The sequence below is a fragment of the Pieris brassicae genome, chromosome 7, assembly GCF_905147105.1.
Source record: "Pieris brassicae chromosome 7, ilPieBrab1.1, whole genome shotgun sequence".
Classification (NCBI taxonomy): Eukaryota; Metazoa; Arthropoda; class Insecta; order Lepidoptera; family Pieridae; genus Pieris; species Pieris brassicae.
In genome coordinates, this window is record NC_059671.1 from 10,763,226 (window position 1) to 10,784,471 (window position 21,246).

Genomic DNA, 21,246 nt, shown 5'->3' on the forward strand with positions numbered 1-21,246 from the left:
TGGTATTTGTGGTTTTAAGTGAGCAAGGGTTGCAAAGGAGATTAAAATGGCCTGTAAAAATGACCCTATAGGACAACGGCACCGTAAGACTGAAAAAAGAGGTATTACTATTATTATTATTTTTTGTTTGTGTTGCTTAGAAATTTAAAATAAAAAGGAAGCAAGCATTCGCAAGTTTAGGTTTTAAATTAGTGAACCTCCCGAAGTCTAATTTTACATACATATTGCTCCCAGCACTTAAAGTTGGCACTGCTAATAAAGAAACTTGATTTACTTCAGATGAATTGGACTCTGCAGTATGTTAACATTCAGCAGAGCCTAGTCGTTCATGGCTTTTTTTTTTGGGGGTCGTATTTGACTGTAATTCACTTTGGGTTTATTATATTACAAAGGATTGCGTTTTGGCACAGCATAAAACGGAATAAATCTCAATTTAAGTAACAAATCTGAAACTTCGATGTTATGTCATGTCGACAATTTAGCTTGCTTGTTAAGACTGTTATAATTTTTATATTAAAAGTAGTATGTTTATAGTAAAATTACATATTACTTTTCTACATATATATTTTCCCTGTGCATAATCAATACTTGACTTACACTAACAATAGTTTTCTTTTTATTATTAGACTTAATAGTGGATATGAAATACTTTTATTTATGTCTGATGATAAAAATTTCGTACAACAGAATTGATAAGATATTGTAATGAAATTGAATGTAAGGAAATTATTGTATTAATTTGATCGGTTACCAATGAGTTTGTATTTGACAAATTATTTGATAAAGTAATGTCAAATTTACGTCATCTCCAGAAGTAATAGTATCCTAATAAAAGCGATGGCTGAATATAATAAGTAAGTTTTGAGTGAATTAAAATATGTTGTTGAAACATAATACTAAGAACAAGTAGGGTTGTAGTAGTAGTTGGTGTTATTAATATAATTAGGTATTTTGTGAGAAATGAAAGTGCTTCAAGTAATTGTTGTGCTTACGATAAGTTTTTTTTTAATTTTAATATATATTTTTGTTAAATTTATGTTTTGAACACAGACTAGAATATCAATTTTACATGATAAATTCACTTTTGTGAATATAAAGGGATCACAATAGATTTAGTTATGTAAACTTTATTGTGAATATAAAGGATCAAGATAGAGTTAATTAGATAGTTATGTCATTTTTTTTTATTATAAAGAGATCACATTAGATTTAGTTATGTAAACTTTATTGTGAATCTGTTGTGAATATGAAGAGGTTACAGCAGATTTTGTTATTTAAAACTATTGTGAATGTGAAGATGTCACAATAGATTTGGTTATGTAACACTATTGTGAATGTGAAGAGGTCACAATAGATTTGGTTATGTAAAACTATTGTGAATATTAAGATGTCACAATAGATTTAGTTAGTAAGACTATTGTAAATTATTGATAAAATTGATGACTTGATATTTTAAGAGTACCAAGAGTTTTTTACGCCGGCTTTTTCTCTCGGCCTATACCCTGTGTCTTCTTTGCCGATGAGTAGGATGTCCACCGAGACAAATTCATATATCCCATAATAAATAAACATAAATAATTAGTAACGTCACAATGGATTAAATTTAACTCTCTATAGTTATAGATGTAATTCAAAAGTTAAAGTTAAAATTTGGTTTCTAATTTGAGTTGTATGTTACAAAGCATTCTTTTTTTTTTGCGAGACGCAAACATTGTCAGGAAAGGCCGACTGTTAGCTTCTAATATTAATTTAATTAAATTCTAAACATTTTTATGAAACATATTCTTAAGAATCTTGCTACAAGTGCGCATGTGCAATAGTTACTCATTTGACTCGTTCGGTTGTTTACGAGTTGTTACGAATTGACTCGACCATTTTCCCGAAGTGGGATGGTCGAGTCGGAGGAGGGAGTTGTGTTTATAAAAGAGGTTGTGACACATGCGCACGGGCCTTTTCTTCGTACAAGTTTGAAGTTATACAGTTCACGTAAAATCAGTGAAGTAAATTATAGTGAATTAAGTCATCATTGAAGTGTTTAATTTCCTACCCTAAGAACTAAATCAACTACCGCTAACAATATGTAGTAAATTAACTATTAATCAATGATTAATTTGTTAATATGTATTACTTTCACGCTTCACTACACAGATTGTAATAACTTTTGATAAATATATGTAAAGATAAGGAACAGTTATCCTACACAGATTGTTATATTTAAGTTCTTTGAGGGTAGGGAGAGTAAATTGTTAATCCAGACTTCAAAGTCGAGTCGTATGACAATTTACGTACCGATTTTGTTTAAAGTTATATGATTAATTGTAATAGTAATGGCCTTTAATAGAAATACAGTCACATGTAACAACAACACAGATGTACCTACTAAATCAATTTTCAAAAAATAATTCCATTCAATAATAACATAGTATAATAAAAACGTAGTTACTTGATATAATATGACTTGATATAATAAAACTTGATATAATGAATAACTTTATTAGTTATCATAACCTACATAGTACATGATAATAAAGATAATTAATAAGGTGGTCCCCGTGGCAGTGTTCCTTTAACGCTGGGAGCATTTCCTCATTTTGTTGTTCATTGTTCATTTTGTTAATGTCTAGTATTTTCGTTTGTATAATATCTTTTTGGGTATTTTGCCTCCTCCTTTCCATTTCTTTTTGTCGAAATTACAATAGACTTATAAAGTTGCAAGCAGCAGGAACACCACCTACCACTACCTGGTACCAGTAACTTATATACTCGGGCTATTTAACAAACCTTTCCATAACGCATAGAGAATCCCGTGTATTATTTGTAAAGCCCGTTGAGTCTGTAAAGTTGAGGCTCACAAGGGCTTTCAAGTCCTTTGTAAACTAAGTGTTTTATCTTCCCTGTGTGGCCAATGGATTTACTACACATTTATGTAACCCCAGTTTTCTTGAAGGTCATTTCTCGGCTTTTGGTAGAGAAACACATTTTTATTTATTGGCATTGCTATAAAATCGGTATATAGAAAAGGTTATTTTGAAATTATAAAAAAGTTAGGTTTAATGGTAATAGATCCTCATTATCTACTTTAAAAAGTATTCGATAATCACTCTAATAAATAGCATAATTAAATATCTATAAACAAAATTTACGGACATTAAATGCCTTGAATGCTAGATTCTCGTTGTGAGTGCTAAGAACGTTAACAGCTGAGTTCAACAGTGGTTTTAAGAAGATGTACGGCGCTGTATTTACTTAAAGACACGCCCACATATTTTAAAATATCATTTTACTCTCGGGAATATGCCGTAGATGCAAGATGTTATTCCGCAAAAATATATTTAAAGATATATGTACTGATCATGGAAGCTATCAAGTAGAAGTAGGTTAAATACGATCAGTTTGAATAAAAGTAGCATTGTTATCGCCGATCTTCTCATTAATCTAAAAAACTCAGTGGCGCTACAACCTTTTTAGGTATGGGCCTCAGATTTGGTGTATCTGTTTCATAATCAATTTTCAATAGGCTTCTGGGCCTTACACACGCCATCGCCTTTTTGGGTATAAAGCATGCCAGTTTCCTTACGATGTCGAATTTCACCGTTCGAGCGAATGTTAAATGCGCACATATACAGAAAGTCCATTGGTGTACAGCCGGGTATAGAATTTAAGACCTCAGGGATGAGTGTCGCACGCTGAAGTCGTAGGCCAACACTGCTCTTAGTAGTAATCTAAGTCTAACCTGCAAATATTGGTAATTTGAATTCAAAGCAAATATTAGTAAGTCATTACTAATGCAACAAAAATGTGAGGCCTATGTGATTTTGTTCTAAGAGCCGTATATAAAAAGAGACATAAACAGAAATATGAAATGAAATTCATGATGTCAGTGTAGGAGTTATTGCTCGATTTAAATTGTATACAGCTCGTACATTCCGTTCACAAGACTTGCCACTTTGCGACGTGTCACTTTTGTTATGAATTATATTGCTGATTCCACGTTTCCAGCCTGGTATGCTTCTTTTATATAGCTATAAATCTGCGATAGTTCATTCTATACCTTTATATTAAATTAAAATCAAGGCAACCTCTATTAAATTTATACTTGTAATGTTTAATCTATATAATATTTTCTTACTACTTTTAATGCTCCAGTTAGCTATCTCGCTCTTTGATGAAACATTGATGAAGGTATTGACATATTTTACAACAATCTTCCTGCTTACCGTAATTTTGTGTATGTTTCTATTTAATATTTTCCTTGCTAGTTTGAAATTTGTTTGTTCTAATATAACTGATGCGAGAAACACATAGTATGTGTGTAAAATTTGAAAAATATTTCCTTGTATAAAATATACACAGTGTGGACATTTCGAGCAAGAAAAAATAAACATTTCAAAATGTTTATTTATTTCTCAGAATCAACAAGAATGTGCAACCAATACAAGATTCAGACACAAAATGAGAAGCAAACATAAGAAATTAATTAGGAATAATTAAATGATGAAAAAATTTATTACTCTCGGTACTAACAAATAATAGAACTTCCGTCAGTTCAATCAACGGACAATATAAAAGGTCCGTTAACCTATGTAAATATTAACTAATGTAATGCACCGAAACATGTGTCCTTTACAGAAGGTTTAGGAACTGTTATTCCATAGAAAGTTCGGTATACGATTGATACGAAAATAATTTATTATTTAAAATGATGAAAATATCAATAAAAATAATAAGTGCAAAGGCGCTAATTAAAGAATAAAGTTGGCGCCTGTTTGATGGTACTGGTGATATAATAATAAATAAGAATCGCAATACAGCAAGGTAATGCTGCCAGCGTTAAAGGTACACTGCCACAGGGATAAAATTTTCTTAACTTCTTGTCATTGTCTTTTTATTAATTTTTATTATTACTATATAAACATAATATAAATAATCCGCCGTATCGAACATATTATTCAATTTATACAACGGAATAGAAGTTCTAACTTATTTATAAGATACCGTTTTAAACAATAGCATAATGGAAATAAAAAACGTTTATCGTTTATTCCCTTATTCGAATAGAAAAACCCAAAAGTCGAGTAATGCCGGAGGCAAAATAGGACGAAAATTGGGTATGACACGAAGATATGACATGGGTTAGCAATTTGATGATAGAAAGTTATTTTACTGTTTCAGACAAATTCTTATTTGTAAGGAAATCATAGGCAATAATTCCTACTTCTGCGGTAACGTCTCGGGATACTGAAATGCTTTTTGACGTTGTTATTCTATATATTCCTTGCAATTAAAATCAATATGGAAAATAAGAAGTATTAACCTACAAACTAATTTACATTATTACAAACTAATCAGAACACGAGAAATAACCAGTGGTATCGTTTGTTTGGGAAGCCCAAACAAAATACTGTCTAAGCGCTCCATTGTAGCGTATTCAGAATTAGTTATTACGTTTTCTTTATTATAGACTGTATGGCATCTATGCCTACTATCCCAACATGATTAATCTTAGAGATGGTGGGGTATAGTAAGTAAGAAACAAGACGAGACTTACAGTTGGCCTACTAACTACTTAAATTCTTGTCGGGGGTGGTGAGAAACCCAAGTGTTCTTCAAGAACTTGGACTCTTTTTACCAAGGGGATATGTGCCACGGTAGCCATAACCAGTCTGTTGCACAGATTCTTGAATTATATATTAACAATAACTTAATATGGACTGTTGTCGATGTGTGGTCACATAAATTATGTATATGTAATAACTAAATTATCTTCTCTAAGAGGTTCCTTAGACACATAGTTCGGAGCCTTTCTCGTAGTTTGTCTTCATATTTATAATTCTTTGGCAAAATGATACTTTCTTTACCTTATTGAAATTTGGGGAGCCAAGACTAAAACTCATATATCACATCTTCAAATTGCTCAAAATCAAGTAATTCAATTGCTTTTCAATTACTTAACTTCTACACAAAAAATCTACAGTAAAACAAAACTTATGAATATAAAACAATTATTTCAATACAATACCAGCTTATTAATCCACAAAGTTTTAAATTACTTCATACACTCTAACATTACTTTCACTAAAATAAATCAAATTCCGAAGTGCAGTTCACGACGACCCCATAATCTAATTCTACCTAAGTATAGAACCAATTACGGTAAAAAAAACATTAAGCGTTGTGTTCGTTATAATAAACATCCACAAAATATATATTTAAAAATATTTTATATAATTATAAAAAAGTGCAGACATCCTGGCAATATTTAAATAAAGACTAAAATACCATCTCTTGAGTGATCCCAGTTCGCTACGTAAATTAAAGTTCCCCCAAGTTCTACTTCGCTAATTCAGCTTTGCAATGATCCACGGCGTGATAAATTGTATCTTTAGCGTATAATTTTTCTGACAATCAACGTCTTTAAGGCGGTCAGTTATGAGAATAAACGTCTTTAAACCTAAACCTAATAAAGACGATGCACATACTGAATGCTTTCTTCGACACTATCGACATCTTTATAATATTATGTTCGCAGAATATTTCACAGTAGCGATATTGTATATATTCTGCATTTAATCTTTTTATGTTTTCGACATTATCGTATAGGCTTACGTGAGGATTGTGTATGTATTTTTGTGTAAATTTAAATAAATTAAATAAATGTTTAGTACCATATTGATTTCTTCATAAATCTATATGTTACTAATTTTCCACTATTGCATTAAAGATATCATGAAGTATATAAACCTAAATGAACTTATATTTTTAAACATCCGTTGTCAAAGTCGTTTATATTCAGTATCAACGACAACATCAGCATTAAAAATATGTGAAAAACATTTACAATTAATTTTAAAAAGTGTATAAGTTCGCTTGAAATATGCTTTTAATGTAGTCATTAATTCAAGCGATATAAAATGTAATATATAACAGCGATATAATAAATTGAGTAATACATTAAGGTGTCAGTATGGCCGTCGATAAAATGGAAATTTGAAACGTGTAGACGCATGTAGAAGCGCTTTCAGGTGCATTGGTCCCCTAACACGAGGTGTCTAACCTAACGTTAGTTAAGTTATATTAATGTATTAGCAAGTAATAAAAAACGCATACCAAATTCTAACAATCATCATACACTAGATCCCAATAAAATGTAAATCGTCAGTTTTGCTAATAATAAATGAGTCCCTTAGTTTTTCATTCATATGTTGTAACATTCTCATTTCCGAAAATATGGAATAAGTCGACATCAAGTAATAAAAAATTGCACGTTCTCAGGATGATTTCATATTGATTTCATGTTATTTTAAATAATTGTAAATAAATATGTATTGCTATTGCTTTCGTTGCTCAACGAATAAATATCGCAATATAGCGAGAAAATGCTGCCAGCGGTAAACTTTTGAATTTATATTATTATTAACATGTAACTTAAGAAAATTGTAAAAACTGTACATTTTTAGTTTTTTTTTTATAAATTTCAGAAACAATGGTTGTGGTTTCTTATATCGACTTAGCGCATTGGTATGCAGCCGCCAGATGCAGACGTCGGTAACATTACCAAGTTGAAGTCATCCACTCTTATAAATCTTTTTAGAATAACAAGGCCTCCTTTATTTTTGAATACGTAGCCCCTGTTATTGCTATTTCAAAAAGTTGCTTTAAATAAAATTACAGATGCCTTAAAAATGAACCATATGTAACTAATTATAGCTATCGTAACCGAAAAGTAACCTAAAAAGTGCGTATATTATTATAGTATTCAAAACTAAACGGAAACATGATAATATATCTTTTAAATAGAATACCTGTTGTGCTTAAGTAAATTGTATGGAAAATCGAACGTTTGAGCTGTCAAAAGATAAAATTATTGTATTGACAAAGCTATGATACATTTTATGCAAAAATCACTTATGAATAACCATTTTCATTAACTTTGAATTATTATTATTCCCCTATTTTTTCAGGAAAATAAACTCACCCATAATAAACCACAAATAATTGTACCTAGTCCAGCCATAAGTATTGTTACAAATGAAAATGCATTTTTTTAAATCAATTAATAATACAAATCTTAGCAAAAAATAAAAAAAATATTACATTCGAAATGGCCACCTTTTGTTTTTCATACAGGCCTTTATCTGTTTGGCCACGAATCTATGGATTTACAAACTGTTTCCAAGGGAAATTTCGCCACTACTTGCTTCAAAGATTTTTTAAGAGACTCAGTGTCGCCGTGTCGTTTAGTTAGCAGGCCATGTCCTCTAAAACTGACCATAATTGGAAGTCTAGAGGGTTCTGGTCTGGGCTAGATAAGGGCCAGTCTTCAGTTCTTATAAAGTTCGGAACGTTGGTTTCAAGCCAGGCTTGGGTAGTTCGTGCATTGTGACCTGCTGGAAAGTCCACGGTATATTTTTTAAAAGTGTATTGCTGAGAGGTTTCACAACATGATCCAAGACTGTATCTTGATACACTTTAGCTGAAGTTTTCACTCCTTTTTCACAAAAATGTAGGCTGAACGTGACATCATTGGCGCAGGATGATGACCACGTTATACACTTCTGAGCAGCTTCTCTAGAACTGTGAGCGTATACAAAAGAGGATATTTCTGTGCTTTTTATCTGCATATTTCTACAGAAGGTATATCGACCCGTTTCGTGGTTTTGATTTCATTTCTCGCGATTTTTTGCTCCCTGGGGTTTCGGCGAATTCTGGCTTTAACAGCATTAACAGCCTTTGTAGTTATAACAGCACGCGACGGCTCCGATAGTTTTAGTCTTCGACAGATGAAGTGTTATTATGTTTGTTGATAGTACGATATATGAACATACGGCTGATACTAAGCTTTTGAAGTGTCTGGAATATGACCGACGGCTCTATACCCACTTTGTTCAAGGCGATCACTGCAATCTTATTTTTTTAAAACCCCCATTCCATATTGTAATTCGATAATGAACACAAAAAATATGTGAAATGGCGCAAAATTGGAAGAAGTTTTTTTTTTTAAATAATATACGTGTTCCAAATTTAATACAAGTAAAAAGTTGAAAAAAAGCGATATAAAATAAAAATATTAGTTTTGTAACAATATGTACAATATTATTATTACAACATGCATTATGTGACTATTGAATAGAAATAATTTCTTAGACTCTCGTTCACAGATAAATGCCAAAAGGGCCTTTTTGATGTTTTGTGAATACATATTTATTCCATTAATTAATAAGATTACTTTGTGTAGAACAATTTAACCAATTCCTTTTCGGCCTAAAACTCGAAAATCTTGTTACAAATTTTCCACTCAGATCAAAGATAAAGAATTTTCCTTGTATTTTTCTGGGATTCCAACGTAAAGCCAAGCTACTCAGAAATTGGTCGATGACGCGTTATAAGCCAATAACAGAGCGGGGGTAAGCTTCCTGAAAATATTCTTAAGGTTCACTGCATATGATAAAGTAACTCTTAACATTCTCAACAAACGTTCCATAACGGTAACATAACTAAACGTTTCCCTAGCTAAATTAAACAATTTACTCTCATGTACTAAAAATAAAACAAAACTGTGTCGTAAAACCAGTACAACCTTTTTAGACCTGGGCCTTAGATTTCATTTGTCAATCTAATAGGCATATAGGTGATAAGCCTGTGCCTAACACACGGTGTCGCCTTTTTGGGTCTAAGGCAACACGGTTTTCTCACGATGTTTTCCTTCACCGTTTGAGCGAATGTTAAACACAAAGAAAATCAACTAACGCACAGCCGGGGATTGGACCTACGACCTCAGGGATGTAAGTAGCACGCTGACCACTACACCTTACTCTCGAGTCTTTACAAATAAAAAGGGGGCTAAATAATTGAACTTTTAAGAGACAAATATTTGCAAGCGACCTTTTCTGGCCCATAAACTGTCCCTGAAACCGACGCGCGACGAGTCGCAGAAACTGCGAAGAAAACTTTGGCGATATTTTATGTCCGTATCTGCTACAGACAAGTCTCTACACCCAAAAGCGGTGTCTGGAGCGAACATTAAAAATATATTCTAAGTAATAATAGCTTATTATATCTACTACATCACAGTCACACTCATGTGTGTCTATCTATTTAATTTAGATTTAATATAAATCTTTATGTTGACACACAATCTACACACATATTCACCCGGTATTGAGCCATTATTAAAAATAATTTATTGGTTTAATACTTCCCGAGCGCAAATCATTATACAACAAAAAGCATAAATCGCAAAGCACCTTTCGATAACAGTCACGTTTGATAATCTATGGGAAATTAATTTCATTGGCTTTTTTGTGTACTCTTATGGTCAAGGAAACATCGTGAACAAAGCGGAATCTTTAAGACTTAAAGGTCAATGTGTCACGTATTTATTTGTCATCTTTAGAAAACTTTGGTTGCAATTAGGGCCTTGGAGATCCAATCGATTTTTTTAAATTCTTTAGTTTTATTAAAACTGTGACCGAGTGCAACTTACTTTTGATTCTAAAATTCAACATCAGATAAACCCCCTTGAAACTTTTTAAACAGCATTTAATATTTTTACCAGTAAACCGATTATAACTAGTCTGGCCATAAATACTGTCACCTACATAAAAAAATATTTTATTCAACTTTTTATTATTTTGAATTTGGAACACGTAAATTATTTGAAAAACTTTTTTCGGGTTTGCGACATTTCACATATTTTTTCGTGTTCATTATCAAATTACAAATGCACAAAGTGCAGACACTTCTAAAGCTGTATGTTCGTATATCGTAATATCAACAAATACAACAACACTTCGTCTGGCGAAGACCAGAAAATATCGGGGCGGCCGCGTGCTGTTAGACCTACAAAGGCTGTTAGTGCTTTCAAAGCCAGAATTCGTCGAAACCCCATTACGAAGCAAAGAATCTTATCGCGAGAAATGAGGTTTCCCGCTAGGACTCTGTCGCGTATTTTAAAACAAGACCTGCAGCTCGGTGCTCATCCTCTATATATAAGATAAATACGCAGGTGAAAAGCACAGAAATATCCTCTTTACCGATGAAAAAAAAATCACGATTAAAGAACACTACTATAAACAAAATGATAAAGTGTACGCTCATAGTTCTATAGAAGCTGCTCAAGTGCTCGGAAACGTACAACGTGGTCATCATCCTGCGTCAGTGATGCTTTGGTGGGGCATGTCTTATCAAGAAGTGACTACATTTGTGAAAAAGAAGTGAAAACCTCAGCCACAGTCTTGGATCATGTCGTTACACCTCTCAGCAATACACTTTTTTTGAACTTTCCAGCAGGATTTTGCACCGGGTCACAAGGCACGAACTACTCAAGCCTGGCTTAAAACCAACGTTCCGGGCTTTATAGGAGCTGAAGACTGGCCCTCATCTAGCCCTTACCTCAGCCCTTTAGATTTCAAATTATGTTCAATTTTAGAGGACTGGCCTCCTAAACGACATGGCGACATTGAGTCTCTTAAAAATCTTTGGAGCAAGCAGTGGCAAAATACCCCTTGGAAACAGAGTATAAATCCATAGAGTCGTGACCAAACAGATTAAAGGCCTGTATAAAAAGGTGACTATTTACATATAATATTTTTGTATTTTTTCCTGGGACTTTAATATTATGTAGCTATAAATTTTAACAATATTACATTACTTCATTAAAAAAACTGAACATATGGCTGAACTAGGTTTTAACTTTAGAGAATTTATCTAATTGAAAAAAACGGTGTTCGTTATTTACGGCGTCCAGGAAATGGAAAATAACTCATTATGTAATTTTATTGGCAAGGTATATTGGCCTACGGTACTTATATATTATAATATATGTATAGAAGAATCGACAAGTGAAACTATCGAAGTAATGTTTGCTTCTAAGGTACTTAGAAACAAAAGCTGAGTGTAGTACATATGACGTGTATTAATTACTTAAAACCTCACCTCCCCAACAGGTGTTTCTCGAGATTGCGCCTTTCACACTTTACGAACTCTTTAAAATGCCAGATTAAATTGAATCCATAAACATTAATGTAATTAAGCTCAGGGATACATAACACTTTATTAGAAGCAATTTACTGTTTTTATTAGTGCATTAACGATTGTATTTTAAATTAATACGTTGGAGCATGACAAAGAAGAACAATTAAATTTAATATACAATTTATTATTTATCAAAAGTTTTCATGATTTCTTTGAAGAAACCTCAAACGAAAGGCTCAAACTAACCGCACTGGCCAGGCAACCGAGGAGCCTAAACTACTAAACATCTTAACAAGTGTTAATTGCGCGTTAAGAAACTATTTTTAATAATTAGATAGATACAACCTTTGGGTTAGAAATAAAATTATAGGGTCTGGACAACCGCTCAATTTAGTCACTGGGTATAGATTTCATCCATTGATTGGTTAAAACACAAAATATTATATATGTATATAGTATTGATACAGTTGTGTTGTGAGATTTTTTTAAAGTAATCATTAGATTACTAAATAAAATCCTCTATATATTTAGCGACGTGTTCGACATTTGTCTACATATGTTATTTCATTTGAAAATATTTATTTAAAAACTAGCTGACCCCACAGACTTCGTTCTATCAAAAAGATTTGAAATGTGGCAGTTTTTTGTTCCTACCAATTTTATAGTCGGCGCAAAAAATTCTCTTGGCAGAACCATCACCCTGATGATAGGCCGATGTGTGAGGTTCAGCTCGGGTGACCAAAGTATCTTCGCTTTCACGAACTTTGGCCACTCTTCTGTGACCCACTAAAAAACCCCGACTGGGATGTATGCTAGAGGGCTTCAAACTAAGAGGCGAATTTAGGGTTCAAAACTGATTGGAAAATAATCTAAAAGGATAGTGGGAACCTAAAAGTGACAAATATTAAAAAATTGTGTGCCTCATTGATATATTTTCCTATTAGTATGTATTCAAATAATTTTGCTCATATAGGGATATTAAATTAATAATTCAAAAATCAAATCTCTGATCTGTTCAATCAATTGTTCCAGGCGTTGTAGAGTTATGCGCTTACCAACACATTTTGCGATTCATTTTTATATTACAGAAGATAAGTATACAACATAGTTGTATATGACTATGACAAAACATCCAATAAAGTCATTTTCAATGGAAAAAATTAGCCGTTTATTTGGAAATCAAATTGTGTGTGGTTTTATTCACAATTACACGCTTTTTGGAGATTTTTTTAAAATGTTTAATCGGGTTCGTATATTCTTTTAATTCGAATTTATTTTTCCGAATCAAAATGTATTAAATGTTTTACAGAACATCAAATATGTTTCTACATATTACTTCTGATATAAATCAGAAGTTATACCGAAGTAATAACCGACATCAGCTCGTAATAATAATCAAGCAGTGCTACAACCCATAAAAAACCATAAACGGTTTCCTGGGTTGATTGCATGTTTCGGTCATTGGCTCAGTGCTTGACGCACGAGTTAAATGAACTAAGACATGCTGATTTCCTCACAAAGTCTAGATTTTGTTTACGAGCTATGTTTCATTTTAAGAAATTATTTAATGGTGAATCAATAAGATGAAATAGTGTTCATGGGTCATAAACAGAACATTTAAAATACTTGTGCGTTGTCTCAAAATTGAAACAATGAAAACCAGCCATATTCCTTCAATAATTTAGTTTATTAGTACATATGACTGATGTGAAAGGCAATTCTTATTCGTATTATTACTTTTAAAAATATTAAAGTTAAAACATCCTTTTGCTACCTTTCCGTTGACCGTTTTCAGCCTAGGATTCAAACTTCATGATCAAAATTAAATTATAATAATTTAAAATACATCGCCTATTGTATCTGTTATCCATTATCAAAATATTGTTTATGTATAGAATTGTGTATAGAATTATGATACATAAACAAGTTGTTATTGGTCCCACCACTCGTTCCGTGGTCCAAATTAATTTGATGTTGAACGGTCGATTCTTCTTCTTCTAATTGGTATTCAACTTTAGAATATTGTCTTTTGTTAACATAGTTTTTACACAATATTTAAAGAAAACTATGTAAAATAATTATAAGTTTATAATAATACATAGCTTAAATCCGGTAAAAAAGTGTTTACTTTAAACTTTAGAATATTTATTTTAACTGGCATTATTTCAATCTATCAGTTTAAGTATAGCTTAGTCCATGCGGTGTATGCAGTCAATAAAAAAAATATAAATATTGCTTATTAGTAATTGTTATACTTTAATGTCAAAGATGGTTGCGACTTTTCTGTAACGTCGATAGTATGGTAAGTGTTTTATTGAAATATACGTAAATATGTGGTTTATTTTTTATGTCATTTTTAATGTGAAGTACTACCTTCACATTAATACAACCAGATTGTTATGCTTCTAAGAAATACACATTTTATCTTTTCTGTGGACAGTTATTAATTAAAATATCTAGTTATCAGTACAAATTAACGCATTGATCTCTAATACTATTTTTACCGGGATTATTTTATCTTTTTTCTTAATAAATGCTGATTTAAATATTAAAAAACGACTTTTTATTTTTTTCATTCTGGATTTGTTTATGACGCTCATAAGGATAATTACAAAAGGTAAGTAGTTTTCAGTAAGCTCAATTAGTACGATCTATTCTGCTTAGTGTAGAAGAATCTACATTTTACATAGAATTGTTGTACATGGATGTTTGTGGATGCTGGCGGTTTGGTGGCCGCGGTTTGGACGTACATAAGATTAAGAGTCATGCACTACAAGGCGAATATATCTCACTCGAGCCATGCATAGAATATAAAAAAACATATGGATATAATCTAAAATAAAGTTATTATTATTATTATTCAAACCATCCTCTATAAATATGTAAAGCCTAATGATGCCTAACTCTATACGGATTTTTGTATTGATTTTCATCCCATCTGCGATGAGGCCTAAACAAATGCGATTATATTCATAAACAACTCCCTGCGGGTAAAATAGATTCACCCAAAAGGATACAATTCTATTACTACGAGTCTTCCAAAGAGAGCTTAAACAAAGGTTATATTCTTAAATGGATTGCAGATACCTGGCGTGGACTTATTGGGGAAAAGGGATATTTTCATATGGAATTCTCTATTAATACAAAACAAAACTAATTCGAAATGGTTTAGAATTTTATAGTTTGCCCCGCTATCTAAAACTATCAAACACAGTGATTTACATTTCAAATAAATCGTTCGAGCCATTTTGCTTAAGTCTAAGAGGCTTAGAGGTTTGAAGAAGTGGGAATATAAGCTTATTCTGATTACTAGGTTTTTTTTTATAAAACAGGGGGGCAAAGTGACAGAAAACTCACCTGATATTAAGTGATACCACTGCCTATCGACCACTTCAATGTCAGAGGGCTTGCGATTGCGTTGCCGAGCTTTTAAGTACACTCCCTTTGAAGTCTAATTCGTTGCGAAATACTAATGTAGCGTTTGTGAAACCCCTTCCTTTTCTAATTTTTCTCAGCGATCGTGCTCTTTTCTGGGTTTTTACTTGTATAACAAACTTAAAAATATTCTGAATATATATCCTAAAACTAAAAAATGTGTAAAGCAAATAGTTCATACATTTTTACTTACTTTGAACTGTGACCAAACGGAAAATCTGCTAGATGTATTAAAATAATTTTCACATATGTTCTCAAGCGTGTGCCTGACATACACACACACCTTCTAACACTCACTCACACACGCGTACATACCCTCTCCCACTATCACAATCACATACACACACCCAAACATACAACTTTATTTCTACTAACTCCTAACTAGTTGACTGCTTTGTTTTGTTTTACTTTCCTTATTTAAAACGTTAAATTTGTTTGCCTACCCATATATGTATGTACTTTTTGTTACCACTCAATATGACTTTGCTGTGAATGGAAGCCTGGTTATATATCACTGGTTTTTACCTAGTTTGGAAACCAGTCTCCTAATACCTTCTCAACTGTAATCTTATTTATTGTTGTAAATGTTATATGGGAAGAAAGAAAGAAATAAATACTGCCCAAAGAACACCTGCACGTCCTGTATAAAAGAGTTTTGCGGGCAGAACGTTGCCGGAATATGATTTCAGGCATTAAAGCACCGCGAAATGGTGTATTATCAAATCTCATCCAAAGTCGAGTAGCACGAAGCCCGACGCGAAAGAGAGACCAAAACGACGGCTTGGAACAGAGGTCGAACAGAGGGCAGACTGAAATACCAGACAGCTTTGGCGATAGACCAGAAGGATTTATTCCCCGAAAGGAGGCGAGCCAATCTCTCGCCAAATATGGCGATGTGCTCAGACTTTGCCGTAGTTGAAAGATTAGAAAATGGAATAAATAGTTCCATGCCCTTCAGAACAATTTCGTCGACCGAGTTAGCAACGAAAAAACGGAGCACGGCGCGCGTATAATTGTGGATAGTTGAGTTGATACCTTGGAAATGCATCTTTTCACATTCGTTTTCGTATTCGCTTAGTAGATTACAATTTATTCATTTAACACGCGTTTTACGAACTTGTTTCTTGGTTTAATTTATTTTAATCTCTCTAATTAGGCTTGATTGAATCTAGAACTATCAATAAGTACCTCAACATTTAAATGACCATGATATTGAACTTATTTGACATATTACGCAATGTTAGATTGTACAGTTAGACTAAACGCAGGAACGCATGCTTTATTCTAACGATATAATTTTATCGGCTTTCAACATTATTATGATACATATACTTTGCGGCAGTTCCTGATAGTATTGAGTATATGGAATAATGAGTATTATATAGGTACCTTTTTATGCTATAATTTAAGAAAAGCACATTGAAATAGCTAAATATTATACTATTTCAACATAAAATGGCTGTACTTCCTAATAAAGATGTTTACTACTTCAGAACTGTCTGCACAATATCACCTAACAATTAATTGCTAATATTGCCATATAAAGAAAATTAAAACCCTCAAAAGTTGTTACAAGTTAAAAACCTTACAAATCCTTCAAGATACAAATTCAGAAGGTAATTTAACAGTTTCAGTATTTCTGCGTAGTACACAGAACCAGGAAATTAATCAAAAATATAGTCAATGTACACATTATAATATTTTTGATTAATTTACTATAATTGGAGTTCTATCACATATAACAAATCCTATCGTTTCCCACACCCACTCAACAGATAAACTAAACAACTGAAATAACACAATTAAAAATAATTTGATCACTTCCCTTTTGCCTGCTCGTGCATGCAATCATGGAACTGATCTGTTCGTTCTGTTTTTTCCTAGTGTTAGCGCTCAGCCTAGTCGGTAAGTATTTATTCATATTTTCTAGTCTATCATTGCATTATTAATGAAAATTTTGACTACTATAGATTTTAGACAATAGCCAAAGGGATTTTTAATTAGAATGGAATTTATTTATTATTTTAAGAAACTCAACATCACTGGCAAAGCGGTGTGATGATATCTCCTGCATGTAATTTTTTTCTAATTATGTTTAATGATCACATAAGTAATGGTTAATAATATGGTCCTTTAAAAATATTTACCGACAGAGTCTCGTCAATTTCGCTACGATTACAAATATAACCAAGATATTCAAGGTTGGATCAAACTGCACCAAGTCCCCTCCACCTGGAAGAACGCAAGGCTGAGATGTCAACTTGAAGGTATACTTTGTTATAATCTAGGAGGGAAAATATTAATCCACTTGCCTCAATTTAAGTTTTAATTAATATGTCTCATAATACGTACGTATACACGTATGTGTTAAAACTGTTAGCAGTAAAGTAGCTTTTCCGTTCAGATAATTTGATGTGACAATGAGACAAACTTTTGTTATGTATGTGTAATGTTAGGTATATCGATGCCCTTTTGTCGACACAATCATCTTAGATTTAGAGATAATTATTGCAGATTTAGCTGTATTAAGTAAACGAGGCAAAAGTTTAAGGCGTTTCCTTAATATTTTGATAAATCAATAATTTATCAATAAAATAAATTTTTAGGTGCCAATTTAGCCTCACCCCAAAATCTCAAGTTTGCGACAATACTAAAGAATATGTTGAAGAACACTCATGCTGAACGCACAGGAATCTTCACGGGCATCCATGCGACTTTCTCGAACGGAGATTTTCAGTCTATAGAAGGTGAGACGCATTATCAGACAATAATAGAAGATCTAAATGTAGATTTTCTGTTATTGTCTAACGTTGGTTTTAATGTTAACTTTCATATCTATCTTAAATGGAATTTTCAACGTAAAAAAATACTATTATTATTTTCACTTTAAATTTAATGTATTATATTCATTCATTTACCACTTGGTAAAAAGAAACGCTGTTTGCCTACAGGTATTCCCTTAACAAAAATGCCGCTGCAATGGATGCCTTTCGAGCCTGATAACGAAAACAATAATGAAAACTGTATTGTGATGCATTCAAATGGGACAATCGCCGATGTCAACTGCATTGAAGTCTTCCCCTATGTCTGCTACAGAAAGAAGTCTAGAAACGAGGTGTTAACTGAATGCGGCACTGTTGATAGGGGTAAGGAGAAATACCAAGCCTCGAAAATATTTTTTTTTTCACCAAGAAATTTAAAACAACTTGAAATTATTCTTATTTAAGATTATAATCGGGACCCACGGACTGGCAGCTGCTACAAGTTCCACTTGATTGCCCGTAACTGGACCCGCGCTTTCATGACATGTGCCGCAGAGGGTGCCTATCTGGCAATCATCAATAGTGATGCTGAAGCTGAAATCTTAAAGGAGCTGTTCGCGAAATATCCACAAGCTGCACGTTTTACCAATTCTAAGGATGTCGCCTTCGTGGGTGTCCATGACTGGGGCGAGCGAAATGTCTGGACTACTATACACGGTATGTTTATTTGGAACCAATACAAAAAAAATGGATATATTGTCTAATGGTGTGTAAGATTTTGATTGAATAATACAACTGCAAAATTAATTAACTAATTAAGACGCATCCGTCAAAGTAGACTAAAGTTTTTTTTAATTTTTACAGGCCAAACAATTGAAAACGCAGGCTTCAACACTTTCGAAGCTAACCAGCCAGACGCCTCCGGAGTGCAGTCGTGCGGAGGTTTGTTCAGGTCAGGAAAATTAGATGACGCTTGGTGCCATTACAGGCTGGCTTTCATATGCGAAAAGTCGGTAGACAGCCTGTTGGACGAAAATGAATAATTTTACTGAAATTATAATGTATTTTCAGTTATTAAAATATATATTTAATTAAATAATTATATCCAAACGTATATGTACTTAATTTGGCTTGGTGTTGCTTGAATAAATTTACCTCGCGTGTCTTCCCTGCGTACATTTTTAATATAAATCGTATAGCCATCACCTTTACTACCATTTTCAATATTTTTTATAGTTGTCTTTAAAGAGAATAAGATGATGATATACATATGATGGTAAATAAATAAGCAATTCATTAAAACCATTAATTCATAAAATTAAGTATTTGGCGTTTACTTCATTTTTGTCCGCAAAACACTGTATCGTCCGTGAAATGAGCCACGCGAACTTCAGGCATACGTTTGTTTCACTAGCGGCAAGCCACTAGTCAGTCGAGACGAGTCAATTGAGACGAGATCACTACTTCTTAGCGTCATCTATCGATATAATATTATAAGGACCACGAGTAAAATAAAAACCATTCCCAAAAACTAAACTTAACACACTTAACTATTTATTTTTCGTACCGTCAAGATGAAGATGAAAATGAAAATTCGATACTTTTTAAAATTTTACTATAAAAAAGGTAAAAATGCAACGCAAACGATGTTTATGGACCTAGTGCAGTGTCTGTGAGAGTAGCACAGATTTGGTTTCAGCGTTTTCTAATCCGGAAATTTTGACGTCAAAGATGCACGTCGCTCTGGTCGCCCTATAACGGATAAAATGGATACCATTTTTGAAAAAGTGGAGTAAAATCGGCATAACAGTAGTTACGACGTAGCTGAATACCTGGGAATTGACCACAAACCAGTTGTGGCGCATTTGAGAAAAAACGGTACACAAAAAAGCTGGATATTTGGGACCTCACGAGCTCACTGAAAGAAGCCTAATGCACAGTGTACTTATTTGTGATTCTTTATTACGACGTAATGAAACCGAAGCATTTTCGAAGAAGGTGATGAAAAGTGGATCACGTACGACAAGAACGTGCGAAAAAGATCGTGCGAAAAAGATCGTGCTCAAAGGCCGGTCAGGCTTCACAGACTGTGGCAAAACGCGGCTTAATTCGCAACAAGGTGATGCTGTGTGTGTGGTGGGATTGGAACGGCACTATTTATTATGAGCTGTTAGAATCCTGGTGGATTCTGATCTCTACTGCGAACAACTGATGAGATTAAAGCAAGTTGAGAGAAAACGGCCGGAATTAATAAACAGAAGGGGTCTAGTTTATCAATATTATAACGTTAGTACTCACACATCTTTATTCACTCAGCAAAAATTAAGAGAGCTAGGCTCTGAGGTATTAATGCATCCCTAGGATAGTCCTGACATTGCACCTTCCGATTTCCATCTATGTCGGTCTCTTCAGAATTCTTTAGGCAGAGGTTCCATTCACGAGAGGACTGCCAAAACCAATTGTCGCGTATTTTGATTAGGAGACCCAATGGGATCATTTCTATAGCAATGGGATCATGTCCCTACCTGATGATGACAAGATGGCAAAAAGTATGTTGGTTATTATAAATTATCGAATGAAATGGTACCTACATACTTTAGTTAAATGTACATAAACTATATTAAAAAATGTAAATTTTCTTAAAATATGCGAAGAAACTTTTTCCCCAACCTATAATAGGTTGGGGAAAAAGTTGGGGAAAAATGCGTATTATGCAATAAAAAAAAAGTCCCATGAAATTTTTAATGAAAATTTATGATTTTAATGAAAATGATACCTATATCGTTATAGCCGCTGTTAGGTGTTAATAAATTGATAAAACAGATCAACTTATACTAACAATGGTTAAAAAATAATACACGAAAAAACTCGTTCTTATATTTTGTCTAGCATATAAATAACACATAGACAGTGTACTGTACAATGCTAAACTACGTCTAAAACTACGTCTTAAATATTGCATCTGAATTTATATTATAATAAGTTATGGCAATGTAACATTCAAATTTAATATTCTATTAATTAAAAATCAATGTTTATGTATTTGCTATTTGTAATAAACCTTAATTTTTACATT

General features: G+C 32.8%; 1 protein-coding gene across 1 annotated transcript; it reads left to right on the forward strand.

Annotated features, from left to right (window-relative positions):
- Positions 1-17,203: 17,203 nt before the first annotated feature.
- Positions 17,204-19,284, forward strand: LOC123712487 (secretory phospholipase A2 receptor-like). Its single transcript, XM_045665597.1, has 6 exons — positions 17,204-17,313; positions 17,562-17,675; positions 18,015-18,155; positions 18,360-18,554; positions 18,636-18,887; positions 19,035-19,284. The coding sequence occupies exons 1-6, from the start codon at positions 17,259-17,261 to the stop codon at positions 19,211-19,213; spliced, it is 936 nt and encodes a 311-aa protein (XP_045521553.1). The 5' UTR covers positions 17,204-17,258; the 3' UTR covers positions 19,214-19,284.
- Positions 19,285-21,246: the final 1,962 nt, after the last annotated feature.